Here is an 18,713-nt window from a genome sequence, read left to right on the forward strand (position 1 = left end):
AGCAGATTCACTCGCCTCAATGCAGTGGCACTTTCAACAGGGGGAAGGAAGGTTCACCCTGATGAAGTGAATGCTGTATTCTTTAAGGCTTATAGGTTTACTAAGTGCATCGATGAGGAAATAATATTGAAACAATCTATATAACTACATCACGCTTTTTTTATTCTATTCTTTGGGAGAGGGGAGGGGGGGCATATTAAAATGGCATGAAAGGGTGAAATGTGGGACCTGGCATATACTGTCCTCATCATCAACAAATACCCTCTGAACCCCTTACACTTACCCCTTGTGCTTACAGAGAATTTGGTGTGGATGATTTGAAGTTTGAAATGTGTCCTGTTTCCTCGAGAAAATGTTGTTTTTCTTTTCAATACAATGGGACCTGTTCCTGAAAAGAACCTGTTGATTTTTCAGTAACAGCCTAAATGCAGTTGTCATATCAAGTCCGAAGTACAAATACAATTTTATTTAGCTAATAAATGAGTAATATAACTTCATCCTCCTACAGGTATTAGCCAATGCAAATTAGACAAAGGACATTAACTTGTTATATCTTATGTTTTTAGTACAAACATGAATATGTATCCTGTGTTTATAGTTGGTAAAAAAAATCTAATAATACAATGGTGAAAAAAATAAGTGCAAGAAGCTATGCACAAATGTATAATATATATATATATATATATATATATATATATATATATATATATATATATATATATATAACCAAACATTGTTTGGAATGCAAGAATGCATTATGGAGCACGACCAAAAACACCTCACATTTACTGTTTATTATGCTTCTACTTCAGTTAATATATATTTTTCCTGGGTAGCCATGACGCCACACAGAGACTGAGAAAACCAGCAATCAAGACTGATTTGTATTCAAGAAGGGTGCCTGACAACCGTTGGAGTTAGATCGCTGAGTGGAAAGAACAATCTCCCCTTCAATACTGCAAAGTTTTAGCTGTCACTTACCTGTTGTCGTCACTGAATTACTGAATTAAATTTACTTTTTCACCTTACTAAGTCTATTCCTAACTAGGATTTTGCAGCAGATACTTATTTCCTCTACTGTATTTGCATGTAGCCACTCATAAAAGTCAAAAAGAAGCTTGTGTTCTTGTAAACATTATTATCATATGCTGTTGTGGCCCTGTTTCTGTGGGTCTCTCTGTGTATAGTAGAAGTGAGAATCTATCTGCAGGCTGAAAATATAATTTGAAAATCAATGTGCCACTATATTTGCCCTCTGGCATGTCAACACAAGACCTTCAGTCCAGGTCTAAATAACAATAATAAAAAATATTTTCACTATAAAGCAATATTTAAAATGTTGAAGTTGAACAAATTAAACATGTCACATTTGGTTGAGGGAAATTGTTAATGTGTTGTTAATTTCTGATTTCTGATGATTACTGTAATCTTTACTATACCACAGTACACTGTATATTGTTGACAATGACATTATATAATTGATATAAAAAAGTATGGACACATTTCTATACATCTATTTGATAAACATAATTTGCTACTTTGATGACTATCAATCTCCAGTCACATCACATTGTAATGCATGTGAAATGTTAGATAAATGAAGATAAATTAGGTTTAAAAGCACGAGTCAGTGTGTGTGTACTTTGGCCTTAACCAAAGTAATACATTCATATTTTTTGTCAGTAATAATACAGTATTTATTTATTTAGAATTCATTTTACTTTAAGTGCATTTCTAGGGGAAAATGGTAATATGAAAATACAGACACCCATAGTCCACAGAGCTTGAGGAAGGTGAGATTTCCAATTTGAGGAGCACGGTACCCAATCTATTTTGTTTCCAGATTTTAAGATCCTGTGTTATGTAGATTCTTCCTGGAATTAACTGTACAAAACCTGGCAGACATTTTTAGAGTATTAAAGCACAAGATCCTTAATAATAAAAACAAAGATGTCAAAACAATAGTTTGGAATAATTCCAAGCAATATGACAGCAACTCTTCAGCATGCATCCCTGTAGCCTCCTTCGTTTTCTGCTGTTCGACCTCATGGGTGCCCCATCGTCAGTGTATCCAAATGTTAAATGATTCCGATAAGGATGACGACAAGAAAGGATGCAAGCGCTCCATTGAATACCTGTGCAGTATTGAGTCTCAGTTTGTTCTTTGATGCCTAAAATTATGGCAGGTCTGGTCATATAAAAGATTAGCTAACCTCCTTTGAAGTGCCTTCTGATCCTAATTCTTTGACCACTTGTTTAAGCTGACAGTCACAGTCCCCCTACTTTCGGCATGAAAAACCACTCTGACTGCTAGGAACCTGGGTGTGACACTCGACTGCCAACTCTCCCTTTCTGCCAACATTACTGCAAAAACGCCTCTCAGCTCAATATGTCTACACATCTCATCCATTTACAGATCAACCCAAGAATGCTTTTCCACCTATGCTGGAAGAATTAGGTTCATCGACAGAGGAACATCACAAGTAACCTGAGAAAAGTACTTAATTTTCTTAGGTTTCAAAAAGAAAAGACATGATGTATATTTTATTCAGACCGTGATAATTACTATTTACATTAATTCTGGACCATCCGTAACCCAACTGTCTGATTGACTTTTTGTCCTGTGGACTTATTCCACCAGTTTCACATCTGCATTGAACCTCTGGGCTCATCTAGTGTAAGGCAATGCTTCCGTCAAGGCTGCTTGCATTACATCACCATTTCTAGTCAGAGTGATGATTTATGATGCAAGCTACAGTGAGATGATCAAATATCACCTGCTTTTGTCCCCTCAACCCCCACTGGTGAAACACAATCCACACGTAGATTAGACCAGATTTTGCCCTGCCTATTTTAGATCTGCTGATTTACTGGTCTCATACTGACACTTTAAATGTTTTTGAACAGCACTTGAACAGGTTTCATTCCACATCCTTTAAATAAACAGACAAAACCAAGTTCAAATCAAGAAGCTGTATTTAGTTCCCCTCAGGAAAAGGTCCGCCATGATACATTTTGCTACATTCTTCTTGAGTAGTTATGTAAAGGAGGTACTATTGACAATACACAACTGTTCACACACATACACACACTTTAACATGTAGTCAGATACACATAATGTCCTTTGAGCGTAAACGCACATACATTCTTCTTCTGCTTCTCAACTTCAGCATGCACCTCACACACACACACACACACGGATAATGAGCGGACCTCGGCCCTCCCTCCCTCACACAACACACACACAGTACGACATGTGGTTCTTCTTCTCAACTCCTGCCTTTGACTCCTTATCAAAAAGGGAGTCTGCCACAGCGGATTGGATCAGATTGGACTTGGAGCAGGCTTTCATATCTTCTTTTCATGAATCGCTTCATTGTGTTGGTTTTGGGACGTCCTCTCTCATGTGCATGGTTACCAGTTCGTTGCTATGCTCGTTGCACTTTCTGTGGCTTTTCTGTGTCTGACCTTGTGCCCGAGTCGAGAAGATGTACATCATTCAAATTGAGGCAAACAGTTTTAGTGTTATCTCAACGGTCCCTCTCTTGACAGGTGTTAATCATACAGGCGGTTTTCAGCATCATCAACCCGCGACGCCAGGACTGCCTTGTGAACCAGCCAACGAGGCACTGCCGCGCGTGCAAGAACCTCTGTCATGCCCAGTATGTCAATATATAAGCTATGTACGGACTTTGTGTAAGCGCCATTTTTCCTGTACAGGATCAGTGGACCATGCATGATCATTTGCTAGACACCGCAGTTTCCTGACCTGTGACCTCTGAATAAACCTGCTTAATTTTAACTTGAGAACGACGCCTCCTGCCTTTGATTTCCACCCGCAACAGTACCAACATTGCTTCTAACCAAAAATAGGAACATGTAATGCAAACGTAAAAAAAAAAGCATTGAACTTATAGTGAGAGGTTGTGAAAGCAGACTAAAGTTACTGAGATTACTGAAGTCATTGTGATGTAACTGACCTCAGATGCGGGTTCTTACATTAAACCCAGTGCAAAAAAAAGTGTTTCAAATTGGTAATTTGAATAGAAAGTAAATGTAGGAAAAACATATCTGAAAATTAAATGGTTTGACAGCATCATTTATATATGCAGTAGAAAGATGAAAAGAAAGAGTGCAACGTGACTGGAGAAAACAGAGTAAAGGAACTTTCCCCAAAAAGTAGAACAACTACAACACCAAGAATGAACAAGACTCCCAGGCCTCTCCCCAATAGGATTATTAACCTGAGCTCCGGTATGTTCACACATACTAGCAGAACCGCATTCTGTACATCAAAGTTTTAGTAGCAATGGTTTTGATGTGCATTGCGTGCAAGAAGCAGATGAGGGTAAGCTGATATCCTGACAGGCAGAGAACACTGTTATTATGAGTCTTAAAAAAGATGAGTTTGTTGTCTCTGTTTCAACCCAGAGGACTACTAACACCACCGATAAAGGCAGCAGAGTTCACTCCAGCACAGATTAAAAGCCAACAGCAAAAGTGTAAGCACAAACACACTGGACTGCTTAGAAACTATTTATTTGACGCTAACTGTTGTCATAATGGTAATTTTTCTGTGGGTTTTAGCAGCCAGCTTTTGAGCCGTCTTCCCGGTACTGTGTACCAGCACTAACGCATTTAGTGGTACGGAGTATTGGACCTTACCGGCTTACATTCATCTCCTGTTTCTTTTCAGAAAACTGAACTACGTCTCCTGTCCTCCTCTGTTTATGTGTGGCCTGAAGCTTTCGTAAGTCAAAGGTTGTCCTCAAAAAGATAGTGTGTGTATGCTCCTACAACCTAATGGGTGAATACATTTTGGCCGGTCCTCACTTTCTGATCCACCTTTATCGGACTGTTTGAGGGATAGGGTTAGAATTAGTTTTAGGTTTGGGTTAGGGTTAGGCATTTACTTGCGATGGTTAAGGTTAGAGTGTCCTCACCAATGTCAGGCCTGGACTGGAATGAGGACTCAAAAGCAGAGAATATCACATACCAGCACACTTTATTGAATTCAGAACCTCAATGCAGAGTGACAAACAAGAAGGCTATGAATCTCACTAACTATATCTATAATAATATAATACCTGGCAAGAAATAACTGGGGGAAAAGAAAACTTCCTAATAAATACAAAACACACACTAGAAAAAGAAAAAGGTTTTAAACATAAATCACTCCCGAAGGAGGACAAACAAATGGCTAGAGCAAGAAATCAAAAGCGCTCCTGAAGGAGGAAAACCAAACTACTAATGCGGGGCAAAAGAAAAGGCTCACCTAAACAGGAGGCTCAACAAACTAACTAAATCTCTCTAAACATAAATCGCTCCAAAGGGGAGGAAGAAAAACAGATTACAAACAACACCAAACAAAGCTAAACTGGAAAACTTTAACAAACGAAAAATCACTCTCAAGGAGGAAACAGAAAACAACTTACGGGCGTAGCAAAAAACTCTTTGGCGACAATGACTGTGGGTAAGGCTTAGGTGCACGAACAAGAACGAAACACTTCGGCACAAGACAAAGGGGAGACGCAGACTATAAGCACATGAGGGTGAAGGGAACAGGTGGAAAAAATCTGAGACAATCAGACCGGTGACACATGAGGAAGGGCAAGTGACCTGAAACGAGAGGAGAGTTAGGATTTCAAAATAAAACAGGAAGTTACGAGAAAAACCCCCAAGACAAGACAAACCTCACCACGGTGTGACAACCAAGGGAGAAGTACAAACATGTGTGTGTGTGTGTGTGTGTAATGTTACTCATCTATCTAGTTATCCTCAGTATTCGATTCTTAGGAGATAGAGGTGGGTTTTGCTTTCATGTTTGTCTATATATGGATTTGCCACTGTAACCGATTCATGTAAAATCTGGTCAGGAGAGCCTGAAGTTGTTGAGTTGTTGAAGCCATTGAATGAAACTTGCAATTTAATGTCCTTGGCATGGTGGCGAATCACGATGTCTCGCCAATAACCTTCAATTACCTGTAACTTCCATGTTTTTGCTGCAATCACTGTCAAACTTCATTTTTGTGACAAGGAACCCGCCCTGTAGAGTTCTATATGCCAATACTTATAATAGGCACAGCTCCCCCTAGCTGTGACAGGAAGTAGCATGTTTTATACTTTGACATTCTATGCCTACATTTTCCATTGGATCTATCTCAGAAATGGTCAGGGAACCCTTCACACGCCGGGGAAGCCATATCGTGAAACTTAGGCCTCTACGTTGAACCACAACGGAGTGCATTTCGAAGGAACACCGACAAACAGGATATGGCTTCACCAGCAGATTTCAGCTTTTCTTCTCATATCATATCAAAAACTTTATTAATGCTCATAATTAAAAACTCTAGCTCTGTCACATGAACACACTCATAGCTGTATAATAGTATTGCAAGTTAAAGGGACTGCTGATGTCAGATTAGGTGAAACCAAATAATGAAATCTTATCCTGGGTATGTTGAACTTGCTCGTAGTACAGGCTTATAACTAAGTATTTACTCTGTTTCTGTTCTGCTCTTCACTCCTCACAGTGTGATTTCAGCTATTCTTGGTCTCTCACCCAAGTCTCTTAAACACCACCACTCTGCTACAATGTTGTCTAACCTTGTAGTGGTCACAGTTCAGCCAAATCTCCTCAAGTCTTCCGTATTTTGTTAAGGCTCTTTTTGAAAATCCTCCTGTACACTCACCTTTTGTTCCCCTCCAACCTAGGATAACCTGCTTACCTCCTGTTACTCTGCTCAGTCTGCTCCACAGCGATACTGATCCTCAACTTTTTAATTGGTCAGCTCTCCTCGCTATTTCTCTCAGCACATAGGACATTTCATAAATTGTACATTCAATTGTTGTGTTAATTTTCTACCTATTGTGCTGCCTCTTTATTCTTCTTCTTATACACACCACTCTATTATCCTTGAGGATTTTAATGTTATTACACTAATTATTTTTCCAAGCTAAACAAACTGAAAATACATCAAGTAGTATTGTGGTTCTTCTATTTTTCTTCTCCCAACGGCCGAGCAGAACAGTCCACAGGTCAAGCAGAAACTCACATTCTGATCACACAGACACAGACCATAACAACATCTTGACATGTTTACTGCTGATGCACATAAATATCTGCTTGACCCTGTGCTGAAAGGTGTATCCTGCACATTTTCAATGAGTGGATGCTAGAACCTTGATAAATCTTTATCTGTGCATGGCTAGAGGGTATAATACTGAATGCTCAAATCACAGTATATATATATGTGTGTGTGTGTGTGTGTGTGTGTGTGTGAGGGAAACTATGGAGCACTCATAGAAAAAGTTTTGAATATTTTGGTTGAGAGGGTAACGACACCAGAGTTTCCCCTTATTTTTGTACTCCTTTAGGGAGCTCTCTGTTGTGGAGGATGTTCCACAGATTTTCATTTTCATTTTGTCTCTCACTTCTACTGGAGGAGAGGCGTTTAAGTTGATCCATTTCCTGCCTAATTTCTCGTTTTTTTCTCTGTTCTTTTGTATCTGTATCCGTCTTCTCAAAGTTTCTCTGTTGTTTGTCTCCTGTGTATGAGTCTATTTCTTACAACTTTCCTCTTAGGTTTTATTAGATCCTGCTGCTCATCCTTCTTCACTTCCTACACATGTTGCAATTTCCGTGCTCCTTGCATCTTGGTGTCTCTCCCTCCCTTCACTGCATCTGTGTTGAACATTTGACTGCACATAACACTAGGCTTCCAGAGACTTCTCCCAAACTGCAATTGAAAAATAACAGAAACAGCTTGCGTTGCAATTTTGCACTAAGATGTGTGGAGTGATCCAAATCTATTAAAAGTTGTCAAAACTGTTTATCAGCATTGGCTCCTGTGATTTAACCAAAAATAGTTTATGAAAATGTTCAATAGCTACTGACTTTAGGCATACTTCCGTCATGTATTATTCCACTGGATATTAATTCATAAAGCATATTGCGTATCGCCTTTATGTGGTTTGAGACATTTTTTTTTTTTTTACTTTGATGAATTCAGCTAAAATCCTGAAACAGGTGTGGATAATTTGTTCTGCTATTAAGGACTATTTAGATTTTTATACAACATCCTCCTTGTTGGGTGCTTAAACTCGACAGAGCAGAATTAATTTTATCTAAGCTCATTCTCCTTGCAGCTCATCCAGTTTATCTGCGTGTTTCCAGCTCTAATGATGCTGAGATTGGGCTTTTTCATTACACAAGTGTGTTCCCACAAACTAGACACAATGGCTTGTTGTCAGTGATGACATGTAAACTTGAAGAAACATCGTCACAACAACAAAATCCTTTTTTACTTGCCCTCTTATTTGTTCATTCGTCTTTCCCACCTTCCTATACTTACTTCCCATTCAGTAACCATTTATTCATTACTTCAAACTCAAAAATATGTTGTTCAAAGGTTGTTTATTTGAAATTTTGAGACAAGTCCTGGGCTGCTGAAGAGCCTTTCACAGGCCGCTGGTAGGTGCATGTTCACCGCCACAGAAAGCTTGCACACAGCTGGGAGGGAATTCAGCAATTCTGTGTGATCTGCTGGAGAGGCCAAGTATCCGTCCAGTTGTTTGGAGCAATCTCGTGCTTGAGACGAGTGCAGGGTATGGAGGGGTCATCCACGTGCTGCTTGGTGTAGTCCATTCCTGAAAGAAAGCAAGTATACAAATTACAAGATTAATACATATTTCTAACATATCATGAGCTAAACCTCAGGTTTATCATTTCAATGTAATGCCCTATCAATAATTGATTCATGAATTTGCCCATTTTTACTATTCCCACATTGTCTTATCCTTTCTGATTGTGGCCTCATCCTTTGTCCAAGTTGTTAAGAACTTTGGAAGAAGAATGGCAGCTATGATTCACTCAGGTTCTCCTAACATGTGGTTAAAATGGTTCGTTAATCCCATTTGGGGAAAAACTCGAATTGGAATAAATATCTAGTTTTACAAAGCATTGTTTGTTTTCCAAAATGTTCTGCTGTTTTGTGTGTATAAATAGTGAAAAACAGATTATAGCATATCATATTTTGAATGATTACTAGTTCAGATTTGTGCATTCTCTTTTGTTGACTTTATGCTTTATTAAAATGTCAAAATGGGCTGATTTATTGCTGACTTCCTACTGAAAAGGGGAACATTTATGTGGCATGAAGACAGTTTTAAAAGTGTTTAATTTTATTGAAAATATTTTAACTTTCATAATAATGTAAGCCTCTATCAGAGTCACACATATAGCCCACCCCTGTATGACTAGCAGGCCATCAGGCTAGGTGTCTGAACAGGCTTTATCGTTCATTCTGATAATTACCGCTAAATAACATTAAGGCTACAGATTCATAGGATTAATTAGACCAGGATGAGTTTTCGAAGTTGACAGAGACTTATTGAATGTCAATATTTCCGTATTTCTGGGTAAGCAGAGGAGGTGCTTCATCCGGTGTGAAGAATCTGTCACTCTAGCATGAGAAAACCTTTCTCACAAATATGGCCACGGGTGTTGATCTTCATCACCACTGTCACTGTAGTTTGTCGCTGAAGTAGCAGGTCCAGTCGGAAGCTCTGCTTCAAACATACAATCTGTGTCAACCATGAGGTTTCTTCAGCGTTTAGCAGCCATTTGAAGTGCCTGGGTTTAAGCAACTAAACTTAACCTATTTGCCCATTGCCACATGATTATATGAACCAATGATCTAACTTTCGATAGGCTATAGCTAGGACTGCTGATTTGCTTGCAGTCTTTGTCAATAGTGAGTTCCAACCATGGTTGGAACACATCTGACGCATCACATAGGCTTTATTTTGAAGTTACGGAGTAAAGCACACGTTTTATGCAGAAAATATAGTGGAGAAAAAGTCAATGTTGTCAGAAATATTAAAACTAAAGTAAAGTACACATTCTCACACAAATACTCAAGTACTGAAACAAAGTAGTATTACCTCATTAAACAGCACTGCTATTGTGTCATCAGCATGATGTTTCTTATGATTTTTTCTTTCTGCTGCTTGGTGCTGGGCAAGTAAAACTCTCCATAGAAGCGAGAGAAGCTGTTGGTGCGCAGTGTGTGACGGCTGCGCCGCTGATCTGCTGCGTCCAGCCCGGTCTGTTGTTCACACAGTGAGCCTGTCTGCTGGGTCTGCAGCTGAGCTGCTACTTAAAGTTTCTGGAATGAATGCTGTATTTCCTCGAACAAAAGTAGCCTATATACTCAACTAAAACCCTGCGGAATAAAGTAGTGCATCTTCTGATCCTGCACTACAATAAAAACCAAACCAGCAAATGAAAGTATTGAGTCAATCGAAAAGCGTGTGTGCTTTTACTTTGAAAGAATTGCAAAAGTATTTTCAAATATGTATTACATATTCGACAGAAAGATATTGAATCATTTTCACTGCCTATTTCTGTGTGAGCCGCATATGCTTCGCAGAAAAAATAGGTGACCCAGACTCTACAGAAGAGTAGTGCAGCTCATACACAGTGTGGCTCGGGCGATAAGGTAGGAATGATATATTTCTTGTTTTCTTACTCTCAACAATTCCCCTGTACCTAAACAAAGTGTCAATCTATCTCTTATTCATTTCTGTCTTAGGCTTTCTACCACTATTTTGTATAAACTGGTTACATACATTATATAATAAAAATGTGTTTATCTACAAACATAGCTTTTAACAAACATTCCTTGAACAAAAGGAAATATTGAACTTTCCAGTGGTTAATCAATACACATTTGATGCTCTAGTGCGATTGAGTTAAAACACACTAAAGTGTATGTGTGTTCATGTTAATGAAGAAAGATGTCAGTGCAGCATGTGAATAATCTTTGGTCAACAGTGATCTCTATAGCTCAGAAGAATAAGGTGCTCGGAAACACACACACTTCTTAGTTCGGGGATACATTCAGTGTTGGTTTTGATAGAAGTTTAGTTGATAGCCAAATATAGAATATCACCATACTTTTGACATATTGTACTTGTAATGTATTGAAACCTTTGTCTAGAAAAACAGCCTAGAGCACAGCAAGGCTAAACAAATATTCTCATGTGTAAATCTGCCTGAAAACATACAGTTTTATCCAAGCAGTGTTGACAAGTCACAGAGTGATGAAACTAACCACATAACCATGTCGACCATAAAAACGTATGAGTTTTTGAGATCACAGTGGTGATAATCCAAACCCAGTTCCCACTGGCTGTTTGATGAAACTGTCCATGTGAGAAGCCAAGAAGCCAGGCCCTCAGGTCAGATACAAGGCAACAGACGGACAGCTAAACTGCAGAAACCCTAAGAACAGCGTGTGCAAACACACACACTCACACACACACACACACACACACACACACACACACACACACACACAACACATTGAGCATCCCTTGCAGGCTAACTAAGTGGTCTTTCTTCCTCTCTGGGGGTTTCTCTCCCTGCTGTTTCACCCCTCTGGCATGGGCACCCCAACCCCCCTCCTCTGATAGACACACACACACACATACACACAGCACAACCCTCCAAATGGCTATCAGATATAGGATCAGCCATTTCCAAAGTCAACAGATGTGAACCAATTGAGGATGGATTGCAGACACACTCCTGCTCTTCCACATGTCTAATGCAATAAGAGCAGCAGGGCTGCACACAGGGGGATAGATGGACACATTACTTTCTATTTATTTTCTTATCTAATAATCTTTACATACACACACTTTTTTTAAAATCTCAAAATAATTAAATTTTACTGTTTGAAAGTGACATTGTAGTGTTTGAATATAATTTTCTGAGAGGAAAAATAGTTGACTACAGCAATCAAAAGAGACTCAACGCAGCATAAAAAAACAAACTGGGGGGTCGAGAGGCAGTTATTTTAAGTGGGGTCACAGACAGTGTTTCGCTTATATTTAGGTTTAACAGCAATAATCCAGCCATGCAGGGGATGTCAATTTTGTTTAAAGAGTCTTTTAGATTCATCACCAAGACTTCTACCACATCCCAGAGAGCAGTGAAAAATTGTATCGCAGTGTTTTTAACAGTGTTTCAACACCAACATCTCTTCCTCAGAAAGAATGTTTTGGCTTTTCTAGATAAGTTTCTAGATTTTTACTATTTAGGAGAATAAAAGAAATGTAATTCTGTGGAAGTAATTCTCCGTTAAGTTCCTATAACATTGGAAGCTCTAGCTTGTGAGAGGTTTAATCCTCATGTATGAATATACTCATTTTGAAATACACAGTTTGTTTTTTTGTTTCATGAAAGGACAGCATGATGGTGGTTGACAAGGATAGGCTGACAGCATTGTGCTCAAAGATGACCCAAAATACAACCAACTCGAGAAAGATTCATTCAATCAAATGCAGAAGCTTTAAATATACAAAAAAAAATCATAATTAATGTGTATTTATTTAGCACTTTTTTAGTCATGATAGGCACTCAAAACACTTTACAGTACAGTTTATGCCATTCACACACACAGTGCATATTTGGGCAACACTTTTTTCTATGTGGGGCAATTCGAGGCTCAGTATCTTGCCCAAGGACACTTCGGCATGCAAATGGGGAAGACTGGGATCAAACAACCAACCTTCTGGTAAGACGACGACTGCTCTTCCCCCTCAGCCACAGTTTAACAGCTGGCACCACTTTAGTGAAACGTCTGTGCTCAGTAGACAAACATTATAAAGGGGAAGCTTCAAATTTCCACATAACAATTGTGTAAGTTTCATATTGGGTCATTGTTCTCCCTAGCCATGAACATGCTCACTAAGTCTGCTGAGCCAGAGTGCAGAGGGCCCCGCACAAATTCCGGACAACGGCAACCACCCATCAGGGCATTCATGGATGACCTCACAGTCATGACAGAATCAGTCCCAGGCTGCCGATGGATTCTGAAGGGACTTGAAAAGCTGGTGGAGTGGGCCCGGATGCGTTTCAAACCCGCCAAATCCAGATCAATGGTGCTGAGGAAAGGGAAGGTGGAGGACAAGTTCAACATCACAGGCACAGCCATTCCAACTATCACAGAGAAGCCAGTCAAGAGCTTGGGCAAGGTTTTTGACTGCTCTCTGAGAGACACAACATCTATCCAGTCGACCTGCACTGAGTTGGATGGCTGGCTGAAATCCGTGGACAAGTCAGGCCTACCTGGGAAGTTTAAAGCCTGGGTCTACAAACATGGCATTCTTCCCAGGATCCTGTGGCCCCTCCTTGTCTATGCGGTCCCTATCTCAACAGTTGAGACCTTGGAGAGGAAAGTCAGCAAACACCTCCGGAGATGGCTTGGATTACCAAGGAGCCTGAGCAGCATTGCACTCTACGGGAACACCAACAAACTGCGACTGCCTTTCAAATCCTTGGAGGAGGAATTCAAGGTAACTAGAGCCAGAGAAGTGGTTCAGTACAGGGATTCTAGTGATCCGAAGGTGGCTAAAGCAGGGATCCAAGTGAGGACTGGCAGGAAATGGAGGGCAGAGGATGCGGTTCAAGAGGCAGATGCAAGGCTGCGTCACAGGAGCCTGGTGGGAGTGGTCACACGAAGTCGAGCAGGGCTAGGATCCTTTCCAACTCCCCAAATGAACACCAGGGGGAAGGAAAGGCGACGACTTGTTCAGGAGGAGGTGAGAGCAGCAGTGGAGGAGACGAGAACCTGCAAGGCAGTGGGAATGAAGCAACAGGGAGCTTGGACGAGGTGGGAGAATGCGGTTGAAAGGAAAGTGACCTGGGCTGAGCTTTGGAAAGCCGAGCCTCACCGCATCAAATTCCTCATCCAGGCAGTGTATGACGTGCTTCCAAGCCCGTCAAATCTGCACATATGGGGCATAGCAGAGACACCGGCATGCCCACTGTGTTCCAAGCGAGGAAACCTGGAACACATCCTCAGTTGCTGTACAAGGGCACTTGGAGATGGTCGGTACAGGTGGAGGCATGACCAAGTCCTCAAGACCATTGCTGAAGCCATCAGCGTAGGACTGGCGTGGGCAAAGCAATCCCGACCCTCCAAGATAACCATCGCCTTTGTCAGAGCTGGTGACAAGCCAACTCCTGCCAGAAGAACATCATCAGCAGGCATCCTGACGTCTGCAAGAGACTGGCAGTTGTTGGTGGACCTTGAACATCAGCTGAAGTTCCCCAGCCATATTGCAGTCACCACCCTGCGACCAGACATTGTCCTTGTGTCTGAATCCACCAAGCAAGCAGTGCTGCTGGAGCTGACAGTCCCGTGGGAAGATCGCTTGGAAGAAGCCTTTGAGAGGAAGCTCTCCAAGTACGCAGGACTGGTCAGTGACTGCCAGCAGGCTGGCTGGAGAGCAAGGTGTTTCCCTGTGGAGGTTGGATGCAGAGGATTTGCAGCCCGTTCCTTGGCCAGAGCCTTCAGTAGTTTAGGCATCGAGGGTGAGAGAAAGAGGAGAGCCATCCGCAGTACCACCGATGCGGCAGAGAGAGCTTCAAGATGGCTGTGGCTCAAAAGAGGGGAGCCATGGAGTCATGGTAGCTAGCTAGTCATCTGGACACAAGCTGGGGTCTGATCAGCCCCGGCTGGGTCACCTGGAGGAGGGCGTATGATGTTGAAAGACCCGAAACGTCCAATGAATCCAGGAACATCACTGAAGATGTGTCCAGATTAGGCATCAGTAGATGTATGTACACAATGAGTCATTCCAAACTAGTTATGATTTCACATAATCAAACACATTTTATGTAACACCGTTCCATGCAGGTACCAAAGTTAAAGTTACAATAGTCAGAAGGTATGTTTGAAGAAACACAAGAATCCTATTGATTACATGTGCAGAGCATGACGAGATGTGTAGCAAATACAAAAACTCACACACCTACCCCTATACACAACATTTTATGGAAATCGGTCCTGCAGTAAATGAGTAATCCTGCTGACTAGCACTGAATGTATCTTATGTATCTTTGTAGGCTAATATCTCTATTCCTGACAGATTCCCACATACAGTACGGTGCATTCAGAAAGTATTCAGACACTTTTGATTTCTTCACAATAAATGCATTTGCAATAATTTCTAAAATGAGTTTTTCAAGTTGCCATTAAGGGTGATTCATAGTGTCTGGCTGTAGGTCTAAAATGAAGGCTGCAACAAAACAAAAAGTGAGAAAAGGGAAGGGCTATGAATTCTTTCTGAACACACTGCACACTATCCTACTGCCCCAAATATTCACTCACGCACCAAATGAAGATAGATCCATTGAAGAAAATAGTCTCCAACAAATGCACTATTTGTGCTGTCTGATTTGCGTTTGTTGAAAACTGTGTGCAACCACTTTCACAATTTCAGAGCCATTTAAAAAAAGGTGAAATTATGTATTTTTGAGTCATTTCTAAAGATTGACATCTTCAATAGGGACCAGTGGGCTTGGGGCTAAGTGATCACAGAGAGATGAGAGATTGACTAATGCATTATTGACTTTGTTTTTCCATGGGCTGTAACAAAACAAGGTAAAAGAATGATTTTAGCTTTCTCCCTTTAGATTGAATGTAAAATGTCTGCTTTGAGCTTTATGCAAAGATATTCATATTGATTTTATTTATACAGCCCCAAATCCCAACATAAATTATCTCAAGTCACTTTCCAGAGTGAGGTTAAAACCTGACAAAAAGAAATATCAAAACAACAAACAAACGTAATGCAAAAGTTCATTGGAGGCACAAGTCCACGTGTGTAGGTGTTGAATGGTTTGACTTTACAGGAGGAAAATACATCAACCAAAGATTTATCTGTACTGTTTACACCGACTGCACTCTCATGGTGTGCTGCTGAATTTCATTAATGACATTTATTGAAGGCTTTTATACCCTGGCTGTCTCTCCCTGCACTTTCTCTTTTAATTCCACAGCGTTATCGTACTTGACTCCAAGGTCAGGGTCTAATTAAGAAAGTGTTTGAAATGAATCACAAAATAAAACATTGATCACATCAGCATTAACATAAATGGTCCTGAAAGTGCCCGCTAATGGATTTGATCCATATGGTGTGAAACCCCTAAGGCCCTTAAGAGGAAAGTGGGTGTACATGTGTTGAGTGGGGGTTGGTGAGTGGGGGTTGGTGAGGATCTCCACTCAGCGTGTTGGACAGCAGACAAGTGGGCTTTGTTTCCAGAGGGAGCTTTGACAGTGTCCAGTATAAGGCAGTTGTCACACGACATGTCTGTTTAGCAACTCAAAAGGCAGCAACACTGCTCTTGGTCAGATTGAGAGTTGGAGGGGGGATAACATCGTCTAGGTGAGAACATCATGGAATCAGGGTAGATTGACCATTGTAGTCTGAAAAGTGGCTGAAGCTAAATGTTTCTGTTTGTTGGTTGGATTGACAAATAGCTTCAGAAACCCCACCCTTACCTTTTTGATGTCGGTGTCGAACCATTCCTATAACTTTAAGAATTTTTTTAAGCTTTGTGCTTCAGACCTCAAACATCAGACTATGTGCTTACATCATTAAAATAGAGCCATGAGACTGGAGTATATTGGTGGCACTAACAAAGCTCCAATCTGTGTCAGTCTGAGGGTTACAAGGGAATATTAAGACCTAATGGTGAGGTGTCACATTGACTCAACAAAGCAGCAAGTCTTTTGTTTAATAAATGACAGTTCTCTGTTTTCTTTTGAGTAATCCATGAAAACTCTCCCATTCTTATTTTTTCTAATTTCTCTAGCAGTGTCCAAAATCCCTGTCTCAATAGAAGCAGCAATGGAATGGGTTAGGGACTTTTTAGTGGCGGTGGTCTTTGTGTGTGTGTGTGTGTATGTGTGTGGAGGGGTCATGAAATCTAAACATTACCCATAGTTCCCTGATTGGTGCCATGAATATCTCCTGGGTCAACCATTATCGGGAGATTTTTCAGCCTAAAGGCTCGTAACGAAACCTGAGCTGTTGAGAAGTGGTCTGGCATCGTGAGGCACGGTTGAGTTTAAAGAGCTGCCCAAGAGATGGCTAAATAAATAGAAGCCTTTTTCCAGGTGGGTCTATGTCACTATTTATTATATACTAGGAAACTGAAGGTCGACTCATGACATAATACACTCAACAGCAAACTTTAAGGGAGCTTTATAGGTTTTGCTTAACTAGTGCATTTGTTTTCTTATAAATTACATGATAATTTGTTATTTGATAGTATAGTTTGTTTAACTGGCTGAACTACAATGAGACTAAGGAAATTATCTCAACCAACTAAACGATTCTTTGTTATTGTAATGAATAAAAAAGGAAGACTTGCTGCATTGCAAAAGATGTACATTTAACACAAGAACTTGGTGGACCTGACAACAATTGTCCTAAATTGTTGCAATTAAATCCAGGGATTTTGTATTGAAACTTTCATTGGACCACCATTTTGATTTACATGCACATAAACCTAAAATAACACTTAATATACAAATCAATAAAGCAAGTTTTAAACCTACTGACCAAACTTCCTTGAAAAAAACTAAAAAAAATGACATACTATTAACCTGAGTTTCATCTTTGGATCAAAGATCAAAGTTTTAATTTAACCTTCCAAACTTTTGACAAAAACAACAACTAGACTTAGTCATTTGTTTTTCGTTAAGTCAACCATATACACAATACTAAGAAATCTGACCAATAATTTGTGACCAAGGATTTCACATTTAGATTTATTCCTCCTCTAAACAGGCGTGCTCTCTCTTGTCAAAAGTGACAGATTATTGTAAATGAGGAAGAGGTACATTTCCCAGAGTTGCATCAAATCTGATGTCTCTGCATTTTTCAAAAGATAATGATAATGTGACAAAATGAGGGCAATACACAAAATAAATCACAAAAGGTTTGAGGTATACAAAACAGCAGCCCGGCTTTCCTTTCACTGCTGAGTTAACCTGAATTGTAAATCACATGCTGGCATCAGTCATTGTTAATCGTGAATATCATTACACTATTAAACTGTTAAATATGTGAAGATAAAAACTTGGAGATTGAAGACTGCAGCGAGCAAAAAAGAAATACACGTTTAATGACAAGTCCAGGCTAGATTTCATTTTATGTTTTGTCAGAGACTTTTCTTTAATTGTGAAAAGGCCAAGTATGTGAAGACAAGAAGAAATACTATAAAAGAGAAGCATACTGAGATCCAGAGAAACAAATATATATGCACATTAAGTGGTGTGTCTCCAGACTCCATGAAATAAAAACACATCCAGTCACCTGAAACTTTCAAGTAAGCTTCCTGTTACATAAATGTTCTCATAATGACCTGGACTTTATCAACAGCCTCTCAGCTAGAATCAGGTCAAATTCATCCACTGTAAAGAAGTCTTGTGGAAGCAGGTGCTCAAAATAAAAAAAAAATACACTTCAGGACAATGCAACAGTTTTTCACATTAGTCCTTCTGGGAAAGTTCCCAACATTTTTATAAGATCTAAAAAAAATAAAAATAATTCTAGCCCTTTTAGAATTTCCTCTTCTAAATGTAAGATATTTAATACTGGGTTAATCCAGTGTAGAATGTAAAATTTAACATTTGTGAGGCTTATTTATCTGTCACACCTCCCTTCTGCCCACTCTCTCTTCTCTCTAAGGATAATGGAAGCGGTCAAAACGATTATATTATTATTTGTTCTGACTGTTTTTGATGTCTCAATTAAATTCTCAGTGAAATTGTAGATGAACTCAGTCCGTAAATATGTTTCTTCCAAGATCTGTTAACGTAAGGTCACATTACTGTAATAAACCAAAC

At 39.9% G+C, this 18,713-nt stretch overlaps 1 protein-coding gene across 1 annotated transcript in view; it reads left to right on the top strand.

Moving 5' to 3' along the window:
* The window catches only part of LOC133017576 (uncharacterized), a 28,612-nt gene extending 14,050 nt beyond the window's left edge, over window positions 1-14,562 (top strand). Inside the window, 2 exon segments of the mRNA XM_061083685.1 lie at window positions 12,715-14,484; window positions 14,486-14,562. Of these exon segments, the coding sequence (XP_060939668.1) occupies window positions 12,715-14,484; window positions 14,486-14,557 (1,842 nt within the window). The 3' untranslated portion in view covers window positions 14,558-14,562.
* Window positions 14,563-18,713: the final 4,151 nt, after the last annotated feature.

Source organism: Limanda limanda, chromosome 13 (genome assembly GCF_963576545.1).
Source record: "Limanda limanda chromosome 13, fLimLim1.1, whole genome shotgun sequence".
Lineage (NCBI taxonomy): Eukaryota > Metazoa > Chordata > Actinopteri > Pleuronectiformes > Pleuronectidae > Limanda > Limanda limanda.